General features: G+C 42.5%; 2 protein-coding genes across 6 annotated transcripts in view; one reads left to right on the top strand and one right to left on the bottom strand.

The window, feature by feature from the left end:
- LOC133557720 (chloride channel protein 1-like) overlaps positions 1-22,277 on the bottom strand; it is a 42,713-nt gene extending 20,436 nt beyond the window's left edge. Inside the window, exons 1-10 of the mRNA XM_061908438.1 lie at positions 21,910-22,277; positions 13,911-14,199; positions 13,705-13,836; positions 13,490-13,618; positions 13,202-13,413; positions 13,054-13,132; positions 12,836-12,961; positions 682-766; positions 502-603; positions 354-438 (exon numbers count right to left, since the gene is read on the bottom strand). Of these exons, the coding sequence (XP_061764422.1) occupies positions 354-438; positions 502-603; positions 682-766; positions 12,836-12,961; positions 13,054-13,132; positions 13,202-13,413; positions 13,490-13,618; positions 13,705-13,836; positions 13,911-14,199; positions 21,910-21,960 (1,290 nt within the window). The 5' untranslated portion in view covers positions 21,961-22,277. The remainder of the gene's footprint in view (positions 1-353; positions 439-501; positions 604-681; positions 767-12,835; positions 12,962-13,053; positions 13,133-13,201; positions 13,414-13,489; positions 13,619-13,704; positions 13,837-13,910; positions 14,200-21,909) is intronic.
- The window catches only part of styk1a (serine/threonine/tyrosine kinase 1a), a 32,791-nt gene continuing 27,350 nt past the window's right edge, over positions 22,222-27,662 (top strand). Inside the window, exons 1-2 of one of the 5 annotated variants that reach the window (XM_061908441.1) lie at positions 22,222-22,431; positions 26,556-26,614. In XM_061908441.1, the coding sequence (XP_061764425.1) occupies positions 22,346-22,431; positions 26,556-26,614 (145 nt within the window). In that variant the 5' untranslated portion in view covers positions 22,222-22,345. Of the gene's footprint in view, positions 22,432-26,555; positions 26,615-27,662 lie in introns of those variants that run through there. The other 4 variants (XM_061908439.1, XM_061908443.1, XM_061908442.1 and 1 more) reach the window with 4 other exon arrangements.

Below are 27,662 nucleotides of genomic sequence, written 5' to 3'. Positions count from 1 at the left end.
TCTAAATATTTCTTTACAAAAAAAGAAATCTTTTGCATCAATATTTATGGAACATGTCCACAAAAAATCTGGCTGTCAACAATGAATATTGCATTGTTGCATTTCTTTTCACAGTTTGTGAACTTACATTCATATTTTGTTGAAGTATTATTCAATAAATATATTTATTAAGGATTTTTGAATTGTTGCTATTTTTAGAATATTTTTGAAAAAATCTCACGTACCCCTTGGCATACCTTCAAGTACCCTCATTTGAGAACCACTGCAATAAGGTAAACGTCCGTCACACAATCCGGCTCTAAATCGTGTCAGTGAGTTTTGCAGCGTCGTAAAGGTACAGTATGGCCTCTGACCTCTCCGGCCATGAACTGTCCGAACCCGGCGGGAAAAGTCAGCGTGGCGATCAGCAGGGTGACCCCGGCAGGAAAGACCAGACGGCTAGGAGGGAGACAGAGAGCAGGACCAGGAGTGACGCCGTCGCACACTCACGCACACACTCACTGTTTGCTGAGGAAACGTGTGGCGGTGTTTTGCCGTCTCATCAGCTGCACCACCTGTCTGTTGAGGTAGACGAAGAACGCTCCCAGGAACCCGCAGGTGATGCTGCACAAACGAGGTCACAGACGGGGCAGGGTTAATGGCGGCGCCAGATGCGACTGATACTGCTGGCACTTCTCTCACCCAATGACGGCAAAAGCAGGAAGCTCCTGGAGGTCAAAGGGGAAATCCAGTCTGAAGTTTGTCCTGAAGAGAGCAGTGATGGTGCCTGGAAGGCAAAAAGTGCGAGAGAACCTGAAGACAACCATCTTTAAAAAACTTTTGAGGAAGACTGCAGATGATGGTCGAAACATGCCAAGGTTAACATTGCATGGAATACACTTCACAAACTTGCACAAATATAGGAAACACTGTTTTGTTTTTGCCGAGTTTATTTCAAGCACTCAGTCATTTTAACTTGTTACCAACATTTTACATTTCGGATAAGTTTATGCTTTTAAAGTTGTTTGGTCAGAAATAACATGTTTTTAAGTCATAAGCTCTTGCTTCAAGCAAGAAAGAAACAGTAATAACCGGCTGCAAATCCGATTGTAGCTAGTGGCCTAGTGGTTAAAGTGTCCGCCCTGAGAACGGTAGGTTGTGAGTTCAAATCCCGGCCGAGTCATACCAAAGACTATAAAAATGGGACCCGTTACCGCCCTGCTTGGCACTCAGCATTAAGGGTTGAAATTGGGGGTTAAATCACCATAAATGATTCTGCTGCTGCGCACTGCTCCCCTCACCTCCCAGGGGATGATCAAGGGTAATGGGTCAAATAATTTTGCCACATCTAGTATGTGTGGGACAATCATTGGTACTTTAACTTTACCTTTTTTAAGATAGGCTCAAGCACCCCCGCGACCTCGAAAGGGATAAGCAGTAGAAAATGGATGGATGGATGTAACGCTAACTTCACCCGTTGAGGAGCGGTATAATGCAATGAGCTGCCCTGCTGTGCACATCTAGTTAAGCTGCTTCTACACAAAGGCCATGTCTACACTAAGTCGTTTAACCCCTTAAAGGCCTACTGAAACCCACTACTACCCACCACACAGTCTGATAGTTTATATATCAATGATGAAATATTAAAATCCACTCCACTCGGATTTTATGGATTTTTTTTTTTCTTTTTTTTTTTACTGTTAAGAGTGGATCGTGAGATCTACAGGCGGATCGGTGCGGCGTCCTCAGTAATGCGGACGTTGTACCGATCCGTTGTGGTGAAGAAGGAGCTGAGCCGGAAGGCAAAGCTCTCAAATTACCGGTCGATCTACGTTCCCATCCTCACTTATGGTCATGAGCTTTGGGTCATGACCGAAAGGATAAGATCACGGGTACAAGCGGCCGAAATGAGTTTCCTCCGCCGTTTGGCGGGGCTCTCCCTTAGAGATAGGGTGAGAAGCTCTGCCATCCGGGAGGAGCTCAAAGTAAAGCCGCTGCTCCTTCACATCGAGAGGAGCCAGATGAGGTGGTTCGGGCATCTGGTCAGGATGCCACCCGAACGCCTCCCTAGGGAGGTGTTTAGGGCACGTCCAACCGGTAGGAGGCCACGGGGAAGACCCAGGACACGTTGGGAAGACTGTGTCTATCGGCTGGCCTGGGAACGCCTCGGGATCCCCCGGGAAGAGCTAGACGAAGTGGCTGGGGAAAGGGAAGTCTGGGTTTCCCTGCTTAGGCTGTCGCCCCCGCAACCCGACCTCGGATAAGCGGAAGAAGATGGATGGATGGATGGATGGATGGAAATATTAAAATTGCAACACATGCCAATACAGCCTTTTTAGTTTACTAAATTGCAATTTTAATTTTCCCGGGAGTTTTTTCTTGAAAACGTCACATGATTATGACGTGTACGCTTGACGTCAGGGGCTGTTATGAAATATGAGCGCTGCGCACACACACAGCTAAAAGTCGTCTGCTTTAACCGCATAATTACACAGTATTTTGGAGATCTGTGTTGCTGAATCCTTCGCAAACTTGAGAAGTCAAAGTAGAAAGATGGAGCTGGGAAATTTTAGCCTTTAGCCACACAAACACACAGTGATTCCTTGTTCAAAATTCACGGAGGTGAAACTTTACTATGGATCACAGCGAACATGGATCCCAACCAAATGTCATTCAAATGTGGTAAAAAGTCTCTTCTTACCGGAGATCAGCTGAGCTTGTGCCACCCATAAAGCTGCCGTCGACTTCCCTGAGACACTGCGCGTCAAGACACCCGTGGACACACACCTCCGACTATCAGGTACTGTTAAACTCACTAAAACACTAGCAACACAATAGAAAGATAAGGGATTTCCCATAATTATCCTAGTAAATGTGTCTAAAAACATCCCAATGCAATCGCGTTTTTTTTTAACTTTTTTTTTTTTTTTGTAGTCTGTCGCTATCAATATCCTCAAACACGAATCTTTCATCCTCGCTCAAATTAATGGGGAAATTGTCGTTTCTCGGTCCGAGTAGTTGTTTTTGTTGGAGGCTCCCATTAAAAACAACGTGAAGATGTGAGGAGCCATCAACATGTGACGTCATCGTCTGCGACTTCCGGTAAAGGCAGGGCTTTTCTCTTAGCACCAAAAGTTGCGAACTTTATGCTGGATGTTTTCTACTAAATCCTTTCAGCAAAAATATGGCAATATCGCGAAATGATCAAGTATGACACATATAATGGACCTACTATCCCCGTTTGAATAACAAAATCTCTTTTCAGTAGGCCTTTAAATGAATAATTATTTAGTCTAAGCCCCGTTTCAGCCACACTAAACTATTGTTTAAGGTCCCCCTCCTCGGAATATTTTTTGCATGGGTAAGTGCGCCGTGTATTTCTTGAATCTCCGGCTCGTAGCTTTTGATGGACTCATTGATCGTTTACAAACTTAATTTCTTAGAGGAAGTGACTCCAGAAAGACCGCGCACCACACAGGAAGTGATACCAGAAAGAACGCGCCACAGCCAGCTTCATAATGAAGCGGTTTGGTAACTCGGAGCTAACCACTGGAAATATGGAGGTGAGTCATCCAGACATGTTGTGTTTCTCCTTCTTCTACATAGATAGATAGATAGATAGTACTTTATTTATTCCGTCAGGATAGTTCCTTCAGGAAAATTACAATTTTCAGCACAATCCCATTCAAGATCAGACAAAGATTACATTACATCTGTACATTACATGTACAGATACTTGTGGAAATCACACATGACGCTTACATAGGTCTGGTGATAATGTTCCCCTTTAAGAGAAAGCGATTGCAGCTATTTGCGATACAACACTTCTCAGGCGGCAAGAAAACTTTCCAATGTCAGCTGTGATTCTACTTTGTCCATTTGTCGAAGGAGAGTCAACGAGAATTCCTCCCAAAACAAAACCTGGGTTTCTTGAATTATTTTAATGATAACTTTCATGGAGCTGGTGAGTCAACGACTGACCTGTCAATGAGAATTGTAATTGGGAGGATAGCGGGAGGTGTTGCTGTGCTCTGGCACAAAAAGCATGATGCAGTTATTAGTGTTATTAGGCTCGAAGTTGATTGGTGTATTGCTGTTCAGTATGAGTCCAACAATAGGGAATTTATTGTTCTTAATGTGTACACTCCGTATGAATGGAAAGATAATGAGGATGACTACATGTTTAAAATTGCTTTTATTAATTATTTTTATACAGGATAATCACTGCACGTGTATTTATGTGGTCGGTTACTGGAATGCTGACATTTCCGATGTTAGCTCTTTATTTGCAAGACACCTTATACAGTTTTGTGATGAAAATGCACTAACCTTATCTAGTCAATGGTTGTTGCCCGCTGATAGCTATTCCTATATTAGTGCAGCCTGGCAGAGGTGGGTAGATTACCCAGAAACTGTACTCAAGTAAGAGTACTGTTACTTTATAGATGTATTACTCAAGTAAAAGTAAGGAGTAGTCACCCAAATATTTACTTGAGTAAAAGTAAAAAGTATGTTGTGAAAAAACTACTCGAGTACTGAGTAACTGATGAATAACCGGTTCGTTTAATGATGATGGCAACAAGTAATGCACAAAAAATAGAAATAGCAATGAACAAATTCAGAGCCAGGAATATCTCTTAAGCATCTAAAACAATAATGTATATTAAATAATATTATTTCGGTTTTACATTAAATTGAAAAAAAAATTGAAAATGGATTTTACCTTTGCAACCTCATTATACTATTGGCTAAGTTTTATATTCATAAATGTAAGTTTGTCAATACCCGACCGTGTTTTTGTGCCTTTAAAAAATATTTAGAACTCTACATTAAACCACTCTCTACCTCTAACAACCAAAAAGCTGTGAAAACGATGATGCTGTGTTCCAAATTTAAGTTATATACTGAGATTGAGTGAGCCTATGGCTTTGCATTTTGTTTATTTTGTATATATATATATTTTGCATTCTATTTTAGTTACCATTATTTTCAACTGTTTGTAAATGTTGAAATTTATAAAAAAAAGGTTTATTTAAAAAAAAAGTGTGCAGTTAATCATGTGGCCGCTTGGCTCTGTTTGATTGGTGAAACGGAGTCAAACGTCACCAGTGACTCCATTTGATTGGTGAAACAGAGTCAAACGTCACCAGTGACTGCATTTGATTGGTGAAACGCAGGCATGTGATAGATCCTACTTTGAAGGTATGTCTGACAAAACAAAACAAACAGCGTGCATTAACAGATCGATAAAAATCAGTAGCGAGCTGAATGTAGATAAATGGAGCGGAGTAATAGTGTTTCTTCTCTATAAATATATTCAAGTAAAAGTAAAAGTATGTTGCATTAAAATTTACTCAAGTAGATGTAAAGGAGTATACGTAACGCGTTACTACCCACCTCTGAAGCCTGGCATACAACATCATGGCTTGACCACGGTGTCAGTACGGCTAACGCACACGCCACTATACGTTTTATGGAGATTGTGTTTGAGGTCTCTATGAGCGACAATATTCCATTTATATTAGATATTAAGTTGGACAGTCTCCCTGAGTTGACCCAGGAGGTTAATAGCCTAAGCTCCAAACTAGATTGGTCTAAACTCACAGATGAGGAAGTGCTGTTTTACTATTATTATTATCATTATTATAATAATAATGGTAACCGCAGGATTAGGTCTCTGCTTTTTGCAGATGATGTGGTCCTGATGGCTTCATCTGACCGGGATCTTCAGCTCTCGCTGGATCGGTTCGCAGCCGAGTGTGAAGCGACCGGAATGAGAATCAGCACCTCCAAGTCCGAGTTCATGGTTCTCGCCCGGAAAAGGGTGGCGTGCCATCTCCGGGTTGGGGAGGAGACCCTGCCCCAAGTGAAGGAGTTCAAGTACCTAGGAGTCTTGTTCACGAGTGAGGGAAGAGCGGATCGTGAGATCGACAGGCGGATCGGTGCGGCTTCTTCAGTAATGCGGACGTTGTACCGATCCGTTGTGGTGAAGAAGGAGCTGAGCCGGAAGGCAAAGCTCTCAATTTACCGGTCGATCTACGTTCCCATCCTCACCTATGGTCATGAGCTTTGGGTCATGACCGAAAGGATAAGATCACGGGTACAATCGGCCGAAATGAGTTTCCTCCGCCGTGTGGCGGGGCTCTCCCTTAGAGATAGGGTGAGAAGCTCTGCCATCCGGGAGGAGCTCAAAGTAAAGCCGCTGCTCCTTCACATCGAGAGGAGCCAGATGAGGTGGTTCGGGCATCTGGTCAGGATGCCACCCGAACGCCTCCCTAGGGAGGTGTTTAGGGCACGTCCAACCGGTAGGAGGCCACGGGGAAGACCCAGGACACGTTGGGAAGACTATGTCTCCCGGCTGGCCTGGGAGCGCCTCGGGATCCCCCGGGAAGAGCTAGACGAAGTGGCTGGGGAGAGGGAAGTCTGGGTTTCCCTGCTTAGGCTGTTTCCCCCGCGACCCGACCTCGGATAAGCGGAAGATGATGGATGGATGGAATTATTATTAGTATTATTATTATTATCATTATTATTATTATCATTATTATATGGACAACACCTCCCACCGACTACACTCGGACCTTGCAGAGAGAATGAGCACGTTCAGTGGATGGCTCAGACTCCCAAAATGTAACACGGAACAACACAGGAGATCCTTCATACCCACAGCCATCAGACTGTATAATGCCTATGTTCCTTGACTGCACTTAAATGTAGAATATATGTAGCATATATTTATATTATTCATATATTATATATATAATGTATTATATATAATATATTATTTATTATTATCATTGTTTATTGTGAGCGAACTGTGGTGCTGAATTTCCCCCAGGGATCAATAAAGTACTTTCTATTCTATTGTTTTACAGGAGAACTGATGCTCTTTTAAATAATATGTCTCTTCCACTTGATGCAATTTTTTGTACTAATCTTAACTGTAATGATATTAATCATAGGAAATCCCTTTGTGCTATGTATCAATTAATCAATCAATCAATCAATGTTTACTTATATAGCCCTAAATCACTAGTGTCTCAAAGGGCTGCACAAACCACAACACAAACCACTACGACATCCTCAGTAGGCCCACATAAGGGCAAGGAAAACTCACACCCAGTGAGACGTCGGTGACAATGAGGACTATGAGAACCTTGTAGAGGACGAAAGTAATGGATGTCGATATGACTATACTGTCAAAATCCTGTGTGAAGCTAGCAGTTCTTATGTTACATGCACCAACAGGAAATCCAGTGGGAAGCCAGGCTGGTACAAACATGTTCGAGTGCATTACACTGCGGCTGAGGAAGCTTTCAGTGAATGGGTTCTGGCTGGAAGACCTAGACTAGGTCCGGTACTAAATCGTAAGAAGCTAACACATTCGAGGTACAAATCTGCCATTTGATTTGTCATTCGAAATGAGCACGCTATGAGAGCTGACTCATTAGCTGAGAAACCCCTTAATCGCAATATCATTGGATTCTGGAAAGAAGTGAAAACTTTGAACTGAAGCGGGATGCCGCTGCCATGCACAATTGAGGGTGTAGCAGGAGCTGATAACATAGCTGAGAAATGGAGGCAGCACTATTCTGCACTTTTTAATTGTGTTAAAAGTGAGCCCTTTGATATAGGCAGCATCCACAACTGTGAGGCTGTTGGAGTCACTGTAAGTGAGGAGCTGCAAGCAATATCCCAGCTAGCTGATTATAAAGCCAGTGGACCTGATAATATAACTGCAGAACACCTGAAATGTGTGAGCCCCAGAGTAGCAGTCCTGCTTTCCATCTGTCTCACGGGCTGCTGCCTGACTCCATGATGGCTGTCACTCTGGTGCCGGTCATCAAGGACAAGACAGGTAAGGTGGGAAGCATGAAAATTAACAGGCTTATTGCACTTGCAAGCGTACTTTCTTAAGTTATAGAGATAATTTTATTAGACCGTTTAACCGTTTTTCTTACCACTGCTGACAATCAGTTTGGTTTTAAAACCAAGCATGGTACTGACCTTTGTATCTATGCATTGAAAGAAGTGATTGATATGCATAAAGGTAAGAACTCCTCAGTTTTAGTTGGCTACATTGACGCGTCGAATGCCTTTGATAGCGTCAACCATCAGAAACTGTTTTTGAAACTAAAAGAGAGGGGCGTGCCTGATAGTATCATCAGAATTCTGTCATATTGGTATGCTAATCAGAGCATGCAGATCAGATGGGGTGATAAATGCTCAGCAACATTTAAGGTTGGGAACGGGGTACGCCAGGGGGGAATTCTCTCCCCTGCCCTCTTCAATCTGTATATGAAGGACCTATCTGTCCAGCTCAATACCTGTAGAACAGGATGTGTACTCGGTAATACTGTGGTTAATCATCTGATGTATGCGGATGATTGCCATCCTGTCTCCTAGCATTGCTGGCTTTCAACAGCTGCTGAATATATGTACAGATTATGGTTTAAAATATGATGAGAAATATAATGCAAAAAAGAGTGTCATCATGATATGTAGAACAAGAGAAGACAAGGATCTCTCTTTTCCTTCATTCTATCTGTCAGGACAGGTGCTGAGTGTGTGTCATAAAAGTAAGTATCTGGGGCACATCATTACTGATCTATTGGGTGATGATGATGACCTATACCAGTGGTCGGCAACCTGTACCACTCAAAGAGCCATTTCGACCCGTTTCACAAAATAAAGAAAATAATGGGAGCCACAAGACTCTTGAAATTTATAATGAAATAACACTGTATACAGAGGTTTTTTTTTTGCTTTGTGCTATGAATAAACCAGGGGTCTCAGACATGCGGCCCGCAATTAAATATGAAGATTTTATGTTAATGCGGCCAGGGACTTTTTTATGAATGTCCCTTATTAGCATCAGGCATACAATTCCTCCCGATTGGTCCGGGAGACTTGCGGGTTACAGAGTGACTATTCCCTCGGACGTCTGCTAAGTAACACCCAATCAACAAAAATAAGGGCGCGCTACGATGGCACTGTCTTTAGTGCCCTCCACGAATTGTACAAACAGCTTACCAGTCAGGTCACGTGTTGTATGTGGCGTCTACAGACGCACATATGCGATTGCAAGGCATTCTTGTTCAACAGCCATACAGGTCATACTGAGGGTGCCAGTTTAAACAACTTTAACACTGTTACAAATATGCGCCTCCCTAGGGAGGTGTTTAGGGCACGTCCAACCGGTAGGAGGCCACGGGGAAGACCCAGGACACGTTGGGAAGACTATGTCTCCCGGCTGGCCTGGGAACGCCTCGGGATCCCCCGGGAAGAGCTAGACGAAGTGGCTGGGGAGAGGGAAGTCTGGGTTTCCCTGCTTAGGCTGTTGCCCCCGCGACCCGACCTCGGATAAGCGGAAGATGATGGATGGATGGATGGACAAATATGCGCCACACTGTTAACCCACACCAAACAAGGATGACAAACACATTTTGGGAAAACATCCGCACTGTAACACAACATAAACACAACATAACAATTACCCAGAATCCCATGCAACCCTAACTCTTCCAGGCTAAATTATACACTCCGCTACCACCAACACCCCCGCACCTCCTGCGTCGGATGAGATGGGTGGGGTTGGGGGGTTGGGGTTTGGTGCTAGCGGGGTGTATAATGTCCATTAAAGATTAATTTATGATGGCTCAGGTGTGATTCACTACAATAGGGCCACACAGCACACTGAATTCCAGTTAATTAAAATACCAAAACACTGGATATTGTTCAGATAAGTTACATTTAAGAACTTGCACACAAAGCTACACTGGAGGTGACTATGACGTGCGCATTTTACGCGCATGCGTATTAGGTCGCGTTGTGCCGGCTGACAGAGGGGGGTGGGGTCTTAAACACCATTGTGTGTGTGTGGACAAAGATAAGGTTAGGCGGGATTTACCCTGGACAACCTTAGCTGGTTAGTGTAGAAGGGGCCTAAGCCGGGATATACAGAGTATATCCCAACTAACCTTATCCACACACACACACACACACACACACACACACGCACACGCACACGCACGCGCGCACACGCACGCACACACACACACACACACACACACAATGCCATCGTTTAAGACCCCCTCAACCCTACCTGCACTGGCGCAATGCGAACTAGTACGTGTGTGTGGAAAATGTCAGTCGCACATTTATATTACGTCATATTACCTATGACCTGGAAGTGTGTCCTTACCCTGTGTTTCAATGTAGCCTATTGCCACATTTCTCTTAACAGTAAACCTTGCTTGCCTCACTATCAGCAGCTGTTAGACTGGCCCTGTTGTAGTAAATCATACCTAAGCCATCATACATGAATCATATCTTTAATAGACGTGTGTGAAAGTAAACAATGGGATAAAGAACATTTTACAACAATAATCGAGGGATGTAGATATCTGATCAGGAAACTCCTCACTCTTTTGCCTTCACCTTCATTGTCCCTTCTTGCAATCCTGTCTGTGCTTGTAGGGTTAAATTGACGGTCGTACTTAACGGCCACAACTACTTTATGGCATCACATTAATAATGGAGTACAAAACTAGACGTTGAGTAATCGCTCAACATACATCACGGACAAAAACTGATTTGCCGGTTCAAATGCATTCACTGTTTTCCGTAGTCTTGCCTCGTCCACGGCAGCCCGCATTCTCGTTGGCACCCCTTCAACAAATGGACAAAGTTTTTCGCTAAGTAGAATCACAGCTGACATGGACATTAGGTTAAAGTTATAATTACTTAAGTTAAAATACCAATGATTGTCACACTTCATTTCACCACACTAGGTGTGGTGAAATATGTCCTCTGCATTTGACCCATCCCCTTGGTTACCCCCCTGGGAGGTGAGGGGAGCAGTGGGCAGCAGCGGTGCCACGCCCGGGAATCATTTTTGGTGATTCAACCCCCAATTCCAACTCTTGATGCTGAGTGCCAAGCAGGGAGGTAATGGGTCCCATTTTTATAGTCTTTGGTACGACTCGCCAGGGGTTTGAACTCTCGACCTACCGATCTCAGGGCGGAGACTCTAACCACTAGGCCACAAAAATGCTCTTGCCGGTTCTCTGGCACAACACACATTGACAAACACATCCCACCAGGCCGGCGTTCTTCCAGGGCTTATCCAAAGCCGTCGCTCAAAATTGCCATGTTGCAGTCTGACATGTGTTGTATCCGATATAGCTGCAATCGCGCGTTTCCTTCTCCTGAGGTATTAATGTGGGATTTCCACAAGCACCTGTACATGTAGAAGAAGGAGAAACACGGTCATGTCTGGATGACTCGCCTCCATCTTCCCATTGGTTACCTCTGAGTTACGAAACTGCTTGTTATGAAGCTGGCTGTGGGTCGTTCTTTCTTACGTCACTTCCTGTGTGGAGCGCGGTCTTTCTGATGTCACTTCCTCTCCGAACTCAGTTTGTAAACAATCAATGAGTCCGCACAAAGCTAAGAGCTGGAGATTCAAGAAATACACGGCACACTTACCCGTGTAAAAAATTATCCAAGGAGGGGAATCTTAAACAATGTTTAATTGGGCTGACACAGGGCTTAGGCTCAATAATTATTTGTTTAAGGAGTTATCAGGCTTAATGTAGACTGGCCCGAGAAAAAAGTGAACTTATTTTTCCACTCTACTGGTACTTTAAGCGCCTGGAATGAAAAAGTTTAATATTACATAGAGGCAGTCAGTGCTTGACTGCTTGTTTCCCACAGGACACAACGTCGAGCGCAACAAAGGTATCCAAAGCTTGCTGTTGAAGAACAGACTGGAGAGGCAGCTGATGGTGACCTTCAATCGCTCGACTGTCGAGAGCCTGCTGACGTACTGCATAACAGTGTGGTACGCCAGCTGCACTGAAGCAGACAAAAAGGCGATTCAGGGGGTCATAAAGTCTGCACAAAAAAATATTCGGCTACTCCCTCCCCTCCCTGAAGGATTTACAAAACTCCCGCTGCCTCAACAGAGCAAAAAGGATCACCAAGAACAGCACACACCCTGGCTTCCACCTGTTCGACATGCTACCATCGGGTAGTCGCTACAGGTGCATCAGAACCAGAACAAACAGGCTCAGAAACAGCTTCTTTCCCAGAGCTGTCACCATCTTGAACTCTAACTTATAATAAATAATTCACCCCGATACAATATCCTACCCTAATACCCTACTGTGCAACATTACCCTTCGAGTGCAATACATCCGACACTGATTGTTATTTATTACTCCAGTACTCTTGTCTTGTTCTGTATATTGTACAGCATTTTGTATCGTATTTTGTATATTGTACAGGATTGCTTGTTATTTTTAATGGATAGTAGTCTGTTTATTTCAATTCTTAGTTTTATGTTTATTACATCTTGTGTAATTTATTTTTATCCCATATTTGTTCCCACAACCGCACCTGATGTTGGAGTCCTTAATCTCGTTATATGCAAATATAATGACAATAAAGTCCACTCTATTCATTCTATTCTACTCAAAAACGGTACTGTTTGAGTTGAACCAGGATTACCAGCAAACTTTGGTTGGAGTCTATAAAATTACTGAATTCAGTACCCATCATAATCAAAACACAAGATAAAGTCGCTAGATATGTGGGTAATTGCTGTTTTTTTAAAAGGAGAATTTGGAGGGATCCAAAAACCTGCTGGTTACTGATTCGTCCTGCTCTGTTTTCTTATTCTCTGGCAGAACAGGTGCGTATTTGTAAAGGGGCACACGGTTCTTAACTTAATGTATTGGACATGATTTTTGTAACAGTCAAGTTTGTTTATGATAACTACATGTTTGTTTTGGATGTTGAACAATTCTGGACACAACTAAATCTGCATTAGAAACTACTGTAGATGTTGACTGACCAGAATCTTTGTTGAAGACAGATAAAACTCTGAATATGAAGGCACTGAATGTGGCGGCAAAATATCCCCTCCAATAGTTTCTGACGGCAAAGTAGGTGGATGTGACCTCGATGCTGAAGAGCACACCTGCCAGTGGAAAAACAAAAGAAGCGTTAGTTTATAGCAACGAGACAAAAATGGACACAAGCAATGGTCCAGGAGACGGAGAAAGAGGACACCTCCAAGCGGCGTTCCGAAACAGCAGCCCACTCCTACAGCGCAGCCCACTGTCAAGATGTCGGCGTAACAGTTCGGGTTCTATTGATGCGAAAGGAGGAGTAGGTGAAGAGCACGAGGAGGTGCATGAGAGGAGGAGAAGGAGCTCACCTGGTAGATGTCAGAAAAGAAGGACATGAACCTGCAGAGCACGGCGGCACAGATACTGGCGATGTGCACAAACGGACCCTCTTTGCCAACCGGCATGCCGCTGCCCAGCGTGGCCGTCAGACCAATCACCTTAGCCATGAAGGCCCTTAGGGTCAGATACTCCTTCAGGACCACACCTCTCAAGATGGTCTTCAGCTCTGGGATGCCTGAACCTGAAGGCGAGCTTTCAATAACGGCTAAGCTCTTCCAGAAGATCCATTCAGGCTAGTGAAATGAAGAGGTACGCACCGACAGCTTGAGGAGCGATTAGCTGACAGAAGACGGAGGAGAAGAGGATGAGGACCATCGGGTAGGATACCCAGGCCACAAACTGCATGGGAACGTTGTCGCTCAGCTGGTTGTGGATCCACTTGTAGACTGAGGGAGCAAACAGGAACAACTACAGAGCACAGAGTCAAGTTGATAGCACGTTTAGCTTCAGCTAGCTGTTTGTGTGGTCTTACCTTGCAGACTCTTGGCGCTGGTGTAGTCCATGGTCCAGCTCACTAGTGCCATGGTGGTGCCGAGAAGGATCAAGAAGATCCAGTCTTCTCCAACCCGGTTCACCAGGAATTTCTGCACATTCACGACGCAATCTAGCGACATCACGAGAGAGAAACCGACATTTAAGTGGCAAAGTCTCCGTGGATGCTTTCTTCTTAAGGCTTACCTCTACACTTGGAGTAGGTGCGTCTGTTCTTTACTGAGGAACGTAGTTTAGACTCGGAACTGGGACCCTCGGCAGCGTCCGCCAGCACGCCGGACTGCTGCCGCTTCTTCTGCCAATTCTGCTGGAAGCTGCGTCGGTGGCCCTGGAAGCCATTTTGACTCCCGCTGCTATACCCCTCCAGATGGGCCCTAGGGTGGTGGCCATGCTTTTTGATATGTTGCTCCGTCAGCAGCCGCCTGAACTCCCGCTCGTCGGGACCTCTTTGTTGCTCCTGGTACTCGCCATAGAGCTGACAAGCAGCAAAGCAAGACAACGACTCAGTCCACAAACTGGCAGAGACCGGCTGCTTTTAAAGTAGACATGACCACGTGACCACTCTACATTTATCAGCACTTGACATCTGGGGAAGACATACAACTCCAACATTGAGATGTCTGGCCATATTTTGTGGTAAGTGCAAGGAAATGTAACTTAAGACAGAAGTGTATTTGCTGATTGTCCCATGTTTCCATCCATCCATTTTCTATCGCTTATTCCCTTTTTGGGTTCTCGGAGGGCGCTGGTGCCTATCTCAGCTACAATCGAGCGTAAGGCGACGTACACCCTGGACAAGTTGCCACCTCATCACAGGGCCAACACAGACAGACGGACAACATTCACACTCACATTCACACACTAGGGCCAATTTAGCGTTGCCAATCAACCTATCCCCAGGTGCATGTCTTTGGAAGTGGGAGGAAGCCGGAGTACCCGGAGGGAACCCACACAGTCACGAGGAGGACATGCAAACTCCACACTAAAAGTTCCCGAGTCCGGGATTGAACCCAGGACTACTCAGGATCTTCGTATTGTGAGGCAGACGCACTAACCTCTCTTCCACCGTGCTGCCCTTTCCTAATTTTACACCTTACAAATAAACAAACAGTGCAGAACTTTATGGTAGGCTTATTGCAACGGAGAAAGACACAATGCATATAGTAGGAAGGGGATTCATATGGCCCAATTTATCGCAGTTTACCTGAGACATAAATCGTGACATATTGAGGAATCACTATCCACTTTCGCTGCTAGGTGGCATTAGAGTGTTGAATATTTTAAAATGTGTTTTGTGGCAATTCCAACTTTCAATGCTGCGCCAGTTGCTATGTAAAGTAGCGCTTTCCATCATTTTCAGCAGAATGCATTACAAAATGATTAACCTCCCTCTTCCTCTCACGGAAAATCCACCCAGCAATGGAGCCATATGATTTCCTTCCCTGCTGTACGTAGATGATCGATCTCAAAGATGCTTACAAACTGGATGTGTAACTTTTGTTAAAAGAAAGCTGCGCTTTTTTCGTAATTTCACCCATTAGCCACAATCCGTATTTGACACAAGAGCACATATATTTTCCTTGTTTGTGCATTCAAAATGGTCCAAAACTGCTACTCAGAGGCGGCTAACAATACTGGGTATTCTGCCTATAAGGCACTCTAAAAACATCCCAAATGGTTGTGTGAAGAGTTCATGCTGCAAGTATATAAGCGATGTAGTAAGATGCACATTCATAATAACATCTCATATTTATAGTATTATGTATTTGTGTTTACAGTATTCCCCTTGAGCTGGTAAATTCCGAATAATCCTCACTCCTCAAATTTTGTTGGATGTTGTTAGATCTTATACTGTATTCCATTAGTTGAGACCCATCTAGTATGAAGTTGTTACGGTTTGGCTTTGGTACCACAGCTCTCTACAATACATGATTTACAACCTAGCATGAACTTTTCTTGACTCAAAGGAGCAGCTCAAGCGTTGTTTTCTTTATTTTACAAATCCTGTTTCCATATGAGTTGGGAAATTGTGTTAGATGGAAAATATAAACGGAATACAATGATTTGCAAATCCTTTTTACCCCATATTCAATTGAATGCAGTACAAAGACAAGATATTTGATGTTCAAACTCATAGACTTTATTTTTTTTCGGCCAATAATAACTAACTCAGAATGTCATGGCTGCAACACGTGCCAAAGTAGTTGGGTAAGGGCATGTTCACCACTGTGTTTTTACGAAGTCACGCTGTTGTAACACATGCTGAATGTGGCTTGGCATTGTCTTGCTGAAATAAGCAGGCACTTAGATGGCAGCATATGTTGTTCCAAAACCTGTACGTACCTTTCAGCATTAATGGTGCCTTCACAGATGTGTAAGTTACCCATGCCTTGGGCACTAATGCACCCCCGTACCATCACAGATGCTGGCTTTTGAACTTTGCGTCAATAACAGTCTGGATGGTTCGCTTCCCCTTTGGTCCTTATGACACAATGTCGAATATTTCCAAAAACAATTTCGGATGTGGACTCAATTGCTCTTTGAGAAACGTTGTTCCTAAACTGTATGACTATTTGCTCCCGCAGTTTTGGACAAAGGGGTGTACTTCGCCCCATCCTTTCTTGTGAAAGACTGAGCATTTTTTGGGAAGCTGTATTTATACCCAATCATGGCACCCACCTGTTCCCAATTAGCCTGCACACATGTGGGATGTTCCAAAGAAGTGTTTGATGAGCATTCCTCAACATTATTTTTTTCTATCAACATTTTTCTCTCTGGCACTCGCCGAGGGTGAACGCTCCCCTTTCCTCTCCCTTATCTCTCCTGCTTGCTTCTTTGTTTTGTCTTGTCCTAACTTTCTTGTTGCCTCTTTTTGCACTGCATTCCAAATCTAAACATTGGAACTATTTAACTGGCCTCAATTGACAAGATCTTGGGTTTGGGGGAACCTGCTGTCGTGACGAAGCGGTTGTTGCTGGACACACGACGGACTCTTGGGAGAAGAAGGAGGGCCGCTTGCCTGGCGACCCTTTTCTGTGGAGGACGTGAAGATATCCACCTATTCGGAATTATGACAACAGTACATCTGCTGATTGGAGTAAGCGTTGCTCTGGTTTGTCGACAAATTGGAAGTTGCTGGCAGTCTTCAAAGTACCCCAAAGCTGCCACAAATGATTGGAGGATGCGGGAAGAACTGTGGATTACATCAGACTGTCTACCCCGCAGTTTTTGAGGACCAGCCATAGACAATTTAGAGTGAAAAGCAAATTTTATTTTCACTCACATACAAAATCCTTCTAACTGGGATTGTTTCCCTGGCTTCGAGACTCTCCCGAAGGACAGCGCAGCGACACAACAAACTCCCTTCTTGTCTCTCATGGACACACACCTGTTGTTGTTGACTTTGGACGAGACGGAGCGCCCTTGACGCAAATCCCGTAGGGGTGATGAATGGATGGTCAGCGCCTGAGAGCTGCGGCCTACCACCATGACCTTGAACTACCTTCCCGCTGTTGCTAGATATCTCGAGATGTATGTTGTAATATGTGTATGTGCTTTGCTATGGAGGTTTTTTCCCACTCCGAACTGGGCCCCCTTAGGAGCCCAGTCTGGATTGCATTTTTTTACTCATCCATCCCCAGCGTTGACCTTTTTCCCATCTTTTACGGGGCGCCTTATGGCGACCCATCAGCGTTCTTGTTCTGTAACCCTGTACACTGTTTGTTTGTCTAATCTTGAACAGCTTTGTGCTGAAAACAAAGTTTTGTTGTACTTGTTGCAATGACAATAAAGACCTATCATATCCTATCCTATTATCAGTATTTATTGCCACCTTTATCGACTTCTTTGTCACGTGTTGTTGGCATCAAATTCTAAAGTTAATGATTATTTGCATCAAATATGTTGTCTTTGTAGCATATTCAACTGAATATGGGTTACAAATTATTTGCAAATCATTGTATTCCGTTTATATTTACATCTAACACAATTTCCCAACTCATATGGAAACGGGGTTTGTATTTCGTGGTGGGTTGCAACCAATGTTATTAGCAGTTTAAGCCAGCTAGTAACTGACTACTTGCTAGGAGTTGGAAGCGCGGTGTGAACAAGTCAAGTTAACAATGTCGCTTTAGCTTGGCTGATATTCATGTCACAGCATGGAAATGGATCGACCTCAAGATGCAGCAGACAAGAGACAGATAGTGAGTAAAAATAATATTCTTTAATATAACCAAAGAAAGCGCACTTACGAGGGAAAAAAAATCTAAATTCTTTGTGGTCGCTGAGCGGGGACGGGAGTCACTGCGAGGTCACCACAAGGTTGGATTGTGCTGTCACGATGTGGAAGCAGCTTCAGCAAAGTGACCGCATAAGGATTGTTAGGGAGAATTCCCCTACAAAGCCCAGTTTTTCCTTATGTCATATCATTGTATGGATAAAAAAACTATTTACCTCTTGAAAGACTAAAGAGCTGTCGAAGACCCCAGTGAAACAATTGTAGACACAAGAATGGAATGGACTGTAATGGCTGGCGTGGCTCGTTTGGTACAGTGACTATGCCAGCAACTTGAGAGTTAGCGGTTCGATCCCCGCTTCCGCCATCCTAGTTACTGCCGTTGTGTCCTTGGGCAAGACAACCTTTACCCACCTGCTCCCAGTATCCACCCACACTGGTTTAAATGTAACTTAGATAATGGGTTTCACTATGTAAAGCGCCTTGAATCACTAGAGAAAAGCGCTTTATAAATATAATTAATTCACTTCACACACAATCCGTTCGAATATCAGTGACATCCCATTCGTGCAATAACTTGTAATGAAATGTAAGAAGCACAAGATAACAGTCGATCGTCCTCGCTATAGAGCTCCAAGGGAGGAATTTAAAGGCCTACTGAAACCCTCTACTACCGACCACGCAGTCTGATAGTTTATATATCAATGATGAAATATTAACATTGCAACACATGCCAATATGGCCGGTTTAGTTTACTAAATTGCAATGTTAAATTTCCCGCAAAGTTTCTTGTTAAAAACGTCGCGGAATGATGATGCGTGCGCTTGACTTCACAGACTGTAGAGTACATATTAGCGCAGCACCATTTGCGGCTAAAAGTCGTCTCTTTTCATTGCGCAAGTTAACAGTATTGTGGACATCTGTGTTGCTGAATCTTTTGCAATTTGTTCAATTAATAATGGAAAAGTCAAAGTAGAAAGATGGAGGTGGGAAGCTTTAGCCTTTGGCCACACAAACACATGGTGATTCCTTGTTTAAAATTCCCGGAGGTGAAGCTTTACTATGGATCAGAGCGGTCAAGCCAACATGGTTCCCGACCAGTTGTCAACCGGCAGGTTTTGGTGAGAAAATTGTGGTAAAAAGTCGCCTCTTACCGGAGATCAGCTGAGCTTGCGCCGTCCATGCACCTGCCGTCTAATTCCCTCAGAGACTGGCCTCAAGACACCCGTGGACACACCCCTCCGACTGTAAGGTACTATTTAATCTCATTAAAACACTAGCAACACAATAGAAAGATAAGGGATTTCCCAGAATGATCCTAGTAAATGTGTCTAAAAACATCTGAATACGTCCCAATGCAATCGCCTTTATTTTTTATTTTTATTTATTTTTCTAGTCCTTCGCTATCAATATCATCATCCACAAATCTTTCATCCTCGCTCAAATTAATGGGGAAATTGTCATTTTCTTGATCCGAATAGCTCTTGCTGCTGGAGGCTCCCACTATAAACAATGTGAGGACGTGAGGAGCCCTCACCCTTGTGACGTCATCGTCTGCGACTTCGGGTAAAGGCAAGGCTTTTTTTATCAGCACCAAAAGTTGCGAACTTTATCGTCGATGCTCTCTACTAAATCCTTTTAGCAAAAATATGGCAATATCGCGAAATGATCAAGTATGACACACAGAATGGACCTGCTATCCCCGTTAAAATAAGAAAATCTCATTTCAGTAGGCCTTTAATGATGGTCAATGATGTGATTGGAGCACAGTCAGCAAGAACAGCATTAGTTATTAGTTTATAGTTATACTTTGTAGTTATATCGTTATATCTAGTCTGAAAGAAATACACATATTATGTGCACCTCCTCCCCCTGCAGCATATTGATCGTGATCCAGCCAACGTCTTCCTCGTCTTTCCTTCCTCGACTTGATGAAAGTGAAGCGGGGGCTAAATTTAGTCGGGGTGTGATCCAATATTGCTGGCGAACCTTTACCGGCCTCATCGTGTTTCATCTTCTCCCCCGTCCACTACTGCCGTGCGGCTTGCAAATTGACCTCAGGACAGCTGCGCGGTCATGGAGTGCCACGACTTGGCTTTAGATGATGTCTCAATGGTGACCCATCTACATGTGTCTGCTAATCCAGATGTTGTCAGAGACCTGACATAGCATCTTACTCACATGACTATGTGAGGGCCATTAGGACATGACCCACAATTCATTGCAGCAAGTCTGAAGAGGAAACAAGGTGCAGCTGGAGGAGGCCACAGAAGGAAACAACTAGACTGTGTGTGCGTGTGTCATGTGGATATGTAAGACCTTAAGATGGGCCGGAGTACACACACACACACACGCACGCACGCACGCACGCACGCACGCACACACACACACACACACACACACACACACACACACACACACACACACACACATTAAATATGACGTGATCCTCAGAATCATTTGAAAAGGTTTCCCTTTAGGGGACCTTTTTTTTTGTCCCCATACCATCAGAGGTCCCCTAAAGGTGAATGTGTAAACAGAGCGATGTCCCCATTAAGTAGGCATTGCCCGAACACACACACACACACACACACACACACACACGCACGCACGCACGCACGCACACACACACACACACACACATATTCTGGTAATCATTTGGAAATGGGACCAAGATTTTTGATCATCAGTTGTGGGGACCACCCTTTCTGCAGGTTGTGGAGGCATAACAAAACAAGGTAAAATGGCCACTGCCCAGTTAGCTCATAGAGGTCTTTAAATCTCCGGATTGATGAAGTAATGTGCTGATCATTCTTACTGGGGACCCTGGGGAAAAATAATGAATATGGTTCATGGGGACCAAATTTAAATACTTTTTCATAATTCACACAAATTTGTACATGACTACTGAGGACCATTAAAAAAAAAAAAGTTCACATTAAATATGACATGATCCTCAGAATCATTTAAAAAGGTTTCCCTTTAGGGCAGTGGTTCTCAAATGGGGGTACGCGTACCCCTGGGGGTACTTGAAGGTATGCCAAGGGGTACGTGAGTTTTTTTTTTGAATAGTCTAAAAATTGCAACAATTCAAAAATCCTTTATAAATATATTTATTGAGCAATACTTCAACAAAATATGAATGTAAGTTCATAAACTGTGGAAAGAAATGCAACAATGCAATATTCAGTGTTGACAGCTAGATTTTTTGTGGACATGTTCCATAAATATTGATGTTACAGATTTATTTTTTTGTGAAGAAATATTTAGAATTAAGTTGATGAATCCAGATGGATCTCTATTACAATCCCCAAAGAGGGCAATTTAAGTTGATGATTACTTCTATGTGTAGAAATATTTATTTATAATTGAATCATTTGTTTATTTTTCAAGAAGTTTTTACTTATTTTTATATCTTATTTTCCAAATACTTCAAGAAAGACCACTACAAATGAACAATATTTTGCACTGTTATACAATTTAATAAATCAAAAACTGATGACATAGTGCTGTATTTTACTTCTTTATCTCTTTTTTTCAACCAAAAATGCTTTGCTCTGATTAGGGGGTACTTGAATTAAGAAAATGTTCACAGGGGGTACATCACTGAAAAAAGGTTGCGAACCACTGCTTTAGACGACCTGTTTTTTTTTTTTTGTCCCCATACCGTCAGAGGTCCCCTAAAGGTGACTGTGTAAACAGAGCGATGTCCCGATTAAGTAGGCATTGCCAGAACACACACTCACACACACACACACACACACACACACACACACACGCACACACACACACACACATGCACAGAGCAACAAGTCAAACAGGCTCAATATTTTTGCAAGCGCAGGAGTGCCGTGCAAGTGTGACATGCAGCTTTTGCTCAACTATATACAAAGGATGGTTTCCAACATGGCGCCACATCTTGGCAACAATGGCAAGAACAACAACACTGACCAGCGTTGGTTTGTATCTCAGACCCTTCCAGTCGGATGCATCTGCAGCCATTGAAACGCCGTCACTGAGTCTAAAATAAACCTCAGCACTGACCGCCTCAATGTGACCGGACACACGCACGCACACACACTGAGTGGGTAATACATCTGAATGCTGTCATCTTGTTCCAGTAGTTGATCGTGGCTCCGCCCACTGTCACAATATTAGCTGGACATTTTTTTTCTTTTTTTTCCGGCTTCTAAACAGAACTGTCACCCATACTGCCTTGCTCAAGAGAGCCGTCACCTTTTTGGCTGACTCACCGGACTTCACTCAATCAATCCCAGCATGTGGTGGAACCGGCCTGAGGTGATACTGCTGCCTCGGGTGTGTCGTGACTCAAAAGGTCACATGACCACGCGGCCAAACAATCAGCAGTCGACTCGGTCTTCAGCTGATGAGGGGGGGTGTGGCCAAGCACAGTGACAATACATGCCGGTGTGAGGACAGACAACGATGTTTGACACCTGAGTGGGCGCACAGGTAAGATGGCGAGCTCTTGTTCACCCCTATTAATGTGTCATTATTATGTCTTCTTCCACACTCTACCTCACCTGATGATTAAGCACAGCAAGGTCATGTTTTCCCGGATAACTGATGGACTAGGATGGACTGAGACAATTCAAGTTATTTGCTTCAGATATTGGTCATTATGTTTTTTTTTCTGCCCTAAAATGGCACCCGGGCCTCACTTTGGACACCCTCGTTTGAGCAACATCGCGGGACGAGGGACATAATGCTTGACTTTGTTGTGTCTCGCTGCTTTCAACGAGGGGTTTAGTTTCGTCGTGCGTGTGCTTTCATGTGTGTCGCACGCCTCGACTCTTGTTGTGTAAGCTCATACACTCATGAATGTGAGAGAAGGCGGCAGGCAAACTGGTTCCGTCACATCCATTGAGGAAACTAGTAAGGAAGAAATGTGTCAGTATTTATGTCAACATAAATGCATCGTGGTAAATACAGTGGGGCAAAAGAGTATTTAGTCAGCCACCGATTGTGCAAGTTCTCCCACTTAAAATAATGACAGAGGTCTGTAATTTTCATCATAGGTACACTTCAACTGTGAGAGACAGAATGTGAAAAAAAAATCCAGGAATTCACATTGTAGGAATTTTAAAGAATTTATTGGTAAATTGTGGTGGAAAATAAGTATTTGGTCAACCAAATACTTGGAAGGAGCTTTTGACTTAAAATCTCACGATACATGGCCCCATTCATTCTTTCCTTAACACGGATCAATAGTCCTGTCCCCCTTAGCAGAAAAACAGCCCCAAAGCATGATGTTTCCGCCCCCATGCTTCACAGTAGGTATGGTGTTCTCAGGATGCAACTCAGTATTCTTCTTCCTCCAAACACGACGACTTGAGTTTATACCAAAATGGATACATGGATGATACAACAGAGGATTGGGAGAATGTCATGTGGTCAGATGAAACCAACATAGAACTTTTTGGTATAAACTCAACTCGTCGTATTTGGAGGAAGAAGAATACTGAGTTGCATCCCAAGAACACCATATCTACTGTGAAGCATGGAGGTGGAAACATCATGCTTTGGGGCTGTTTTTCTGCTAAGGGGACAGGACGATTGATCCGTGTTAAGGAAAGAATGAATGGGGCCGTGTATTGTGAGATTTTGAGCCCAAACCTCCTTCCATCAGTGAGAGCTTTGAATGGTTGACCAAATACTTATTTTCCACCATCATTTACAAATGAATTATTTAGAATTCCTACAATGTGAATTCCTGGATTTTTTTCACATTCTGTCTCTCACAGTTGAAGTGTACCTATGATGAAAATTACAGACCTCTGTCATCATTTTAAGTGGGAGAACTTGTACAATTGGTGGCTGACTAAATGCTTTTTTGCCCCACTTTACATTGCAGGAGGCAAGGCTAAAGGTTTAACAAATGCCTGTAAAAGATTACATTAACAAACTTTCTTGTGTCGTAATGTTAGAGTGAGGCATGTTGTGTTGTCCCAGGGCACTGATTAGGGTTAGAAAGGAACCATTGAACATTTCCTTTTTGCGATGATTCTCCACTTTTCTATCCTTTGCAGACTCCCCTGTTACGCTCGGCTTTTGAACTAGTATGAGACATGAAGAATATTTTAATTTGTATTCATTTTTGAGTCCTGTACCTTTTTTTTATTTTTGTACACGTCTTCCCTTTAAATTGAAAACGTTTGTTGTAGGCACGCACAACACTAAAAACCTTTAGCACACCTGTATGTGCAATTAAAATATGGGACACAATGAAGTCAGTAAATCAAACAATGTACTATTACGAGACCATTCAAAAATGGTACAAGCGTATGATAAAATAATGCTGAACGTCAGTGCTTATTTATAACACGTAACATATTCTATATTTATCTTATCAATAGACCAGGGGTCTCAAACTCAATTTACCTGGGGGCCACTGGATGCAGAGTCTGGATGAGGCTGGGCCGCAAGAAAAGATTTCTTAAAAAATGTTTTGCATACTCCTCAGCATTAATGTTATTTACGCAATGTGTGTCGTTCAGCTTTTCCTCACTACAGCAACACGGCGGTCGGCGGATAATATTTTGAGTGCAAAAAAGTGACGGCCCCGGGAGTGCTTTCCGGCATCATATAGAAATATATGTAGTGTTCATCGTGTGAGGCAATGCAAATTATACAATAAAGAAATCAAATAATGGTTTGAATTGGTCCAGGTTATCGAGGATTGTTATTACTGACGGACAGGTGTCGCGGTGTGACTGTAGCTAGGCACGTAAAAAAAAACCTTCCTCTCCATGGCAACGTCTCTGTTACTTTCATTCATTTGCTGCTTTTCCACTAATGCAGGGGTAGGCAACCCAGAACGATGAAAGAGCCATTTTCGACCTAAATAACACAACGCTGTCAAGCGCCATTCATATAAAATTGCAGGCCGCACTAACATTAAACTTTCATATTAAGGTGGGGGCTGCAACATAACGTCTCGTGGGCCGCGTGTTTAAAACCCTTGCAATAGACAATATTTATTAGTTTTACTCCGGTCTTTGCTAATTACTTTTTAAGATAGTACTATCATATATTTTATACCCCTATTACCAGACATTTTTTTTGTCTAATTTATTCCTTATTCATTTAATAATTAATTAATTAGTTCTTATTTACTGAGGAAGCTATCCACAAACTATATCAGGGATTCTCAAACTGTGGTACGGGGTCTCCATCTGGTATGCCAAAGGCTCATTTGATCAAAGTACAGTGTTTAATTAATATATTCAAACACAATGTTACTGTTCAATCTGAGTGTAATGTTGTAGTGGCCAAAAATTTTAAATATAATTGTTAATTGAAACATCTGCTTTGTTTTAATGAATACTTACTGTAAGCCTACTATGCTACTGTATTTAATGGTTGTACTAGGAGAGCCAAGTTTTTTAACAAGTACTAAAACTAGTTTGAAACAGGAAGTGAACAAACTATACAAAAAAACTATGGTAAAAACAATCAGTAATCAGTAATCAGTGTAAAAAGCAAATAAGAAAATGTAAATAATACAATGTAAATAATCTTTATTCTTACAGAAAAATTCTGGTGAATGAGCTGACAGTTTTTTCAACTGTGAAAGTGCATTACTGTAAATAGAAAAACAAATTTTCACAGAAAAATTGCAGCAGCTGGGCTGCCAGTTATTTTATTGATTTATTTTTTTCACGATAAAATGTATTGACGTTTTAAGCGCATTATTGTAAATGCCAAAATAATACCACTTTTATTTTACAGCAGCCTCAAATTCTGGCACTTAAGATCCCAGTTTTGTACTGTAAAATGTATGGTGTTTTTTTTTTTTTTACAATGCATTACTGTAAATTGAAAAATGGTACTAGTTTTTTTTTACAGTAAAATGCTGGCAACTCGACTGTCATTTTTTTGTCTCCATAAAATCTACAGACTTTGCTTTGACATTGCATTAATGTAAAAGGAGAAATTGTACTACTTTTATTTTTATGGTAAAATTCTGGCGACTGAGCTGCCAGTATTTTTCCGTGGAATCTACTGACTTTTTTTTTTTTACAGTACATGGAAAACGGCTAGTATTAGGATTAAATCAGACTTGCTTCTTACTATTCCATTTCAGACGTGTTGAACAGTGTAGCTGTCAACACGATGTACTTGAATGTGACCTTGTTATGCATGTTCCAAAAAAATCTTACCATTTATTATCTTTTGACTTTTTTTTTACTCCTTTTGTTCAGCACTTTTGTCATTAGCTGCTGTTTTAAATACTTTTACTACTGCTTTTTGCTGTTTAGTCTTGTTTAGTAATCTAAGTCACTGACATTGTTAATGTTATTTATTTATCTCGCACATTCAACAATAACCCCAGTTGTCCAAAGTGCTGTACAAACATTAAAAAAATGTGTAGTGTAGAAGGGTAGAACAGGGTCCCGGAAAAATTAATTGTAACTTAAAACAAATTATGAAAACAATACCATATGAAATTTATAAAATGAAAAGTATAAATACAGCCTTCAAACATATTAAAAATATATCCTGCTGAACTTGATGTTAAGGCCATGGGATTTTATTTTTTGACAATTGTTAACATGTCTTGTCGTCCACTCCAGCATGGCCAACAACTCAACAAATTCCAGTGACACATGTGCAACTGGCGACAACCTGTGCAGTAAGACCCCCTCTTCATCATCATCATCTGCTTTGCCTTTCTCTGTGTAATGAGCGCCACGTGCACCAGTATGTTGTATGCACCAGTATGCCACTCAGCGGCGCCTTAAAGGGGAACTGCACACCAGTATGCCACTCAGCGGCGCCTTAAAGGGGAACTGCAAATTAAAATCAAAATAAAAATTGTTGCCAATCACTCACAATCATTATGAGAGACCAGATAATGTATGTATTTTTTGGAAAAAATTCTAAATCGTAAATAAATGTAAATAAAAGTGTTGCGATCCGTTACTAGGATCTTCACATGTTATTGTTTATTTTTCCATCTGTGTTTTCATTCTCCGTCCGACCCATTTATTTCCCGTTTAGTCCATCACCATGGTTACCTATTAGTTTCAGCTGCTACTCCCGGTCCCTGCACACCTGTCTCTGTTAATCACCTTCCCTTTATAAGCCAGCCTTTTCTGTTTATTCTTTCTGGGACTCTAGCTTGCTTTCACGCAACGTTACGACTGTATGTACTTTCTCGCTAGCTCATATGCTAAGCCACCTGCTATTCTTAGCTCTCATGCTAATTCTATTTGTTTTACATTTTGTGCCTTCGCGCCAAGTGTTAGTCTGTTTGTACTTAATAGCTCACACGCTAGCATCTTTTGTTTGCCTTTTGCGTAGCTTCAGTGTTTTTTTTGTTTCATAGCTCCTTTTGTTATTCAAATAAATAGTTAAACCTTACCTTTGCTGTGATATCGTTCGACGCATCCGCGAGGGAATCAACCCGGCAGCATCATGCCACAGAGGCGTAACAAAAAGTCTGCCTACACCAGAGTCAATGGGAAGTCCTTTTTTCCTCCCATAAAAATAACCACCCAAAAAGCGCCAACAATACTCCATTTACATTTCGTGACTTGAATATTAACCAAGTATTGGTGATATTGTTATTATAAGCCCTAACACAGACAAACTATCCATAGTGGCGCCGTGATCAAAGACAATTTTAACTAGTTATTTCTAGTTATTTCATGAATAATGTCTAGTAGAAGGATGAGGAC

Source organism: Nerophis ophidion, linkage group LG08 (genome assembly GCF_033978795.1).
Source record: "Nerophis ophidion isolate RoL-2023_Sa linkage group LG08, RoL_Noph_v1.0, whole genome shotgun sequence".
Taxonomy (NCBI): domain Eukaryota; kingdom Metazoa; phylum Chordata; class Actinopteri; order Syngnathiformes; family Syngnathidae; genus Nerophis; species Nerophis ophidion.
This window is presented reverse-complemented; position numbering and strand designations above follow the sequence as displayed.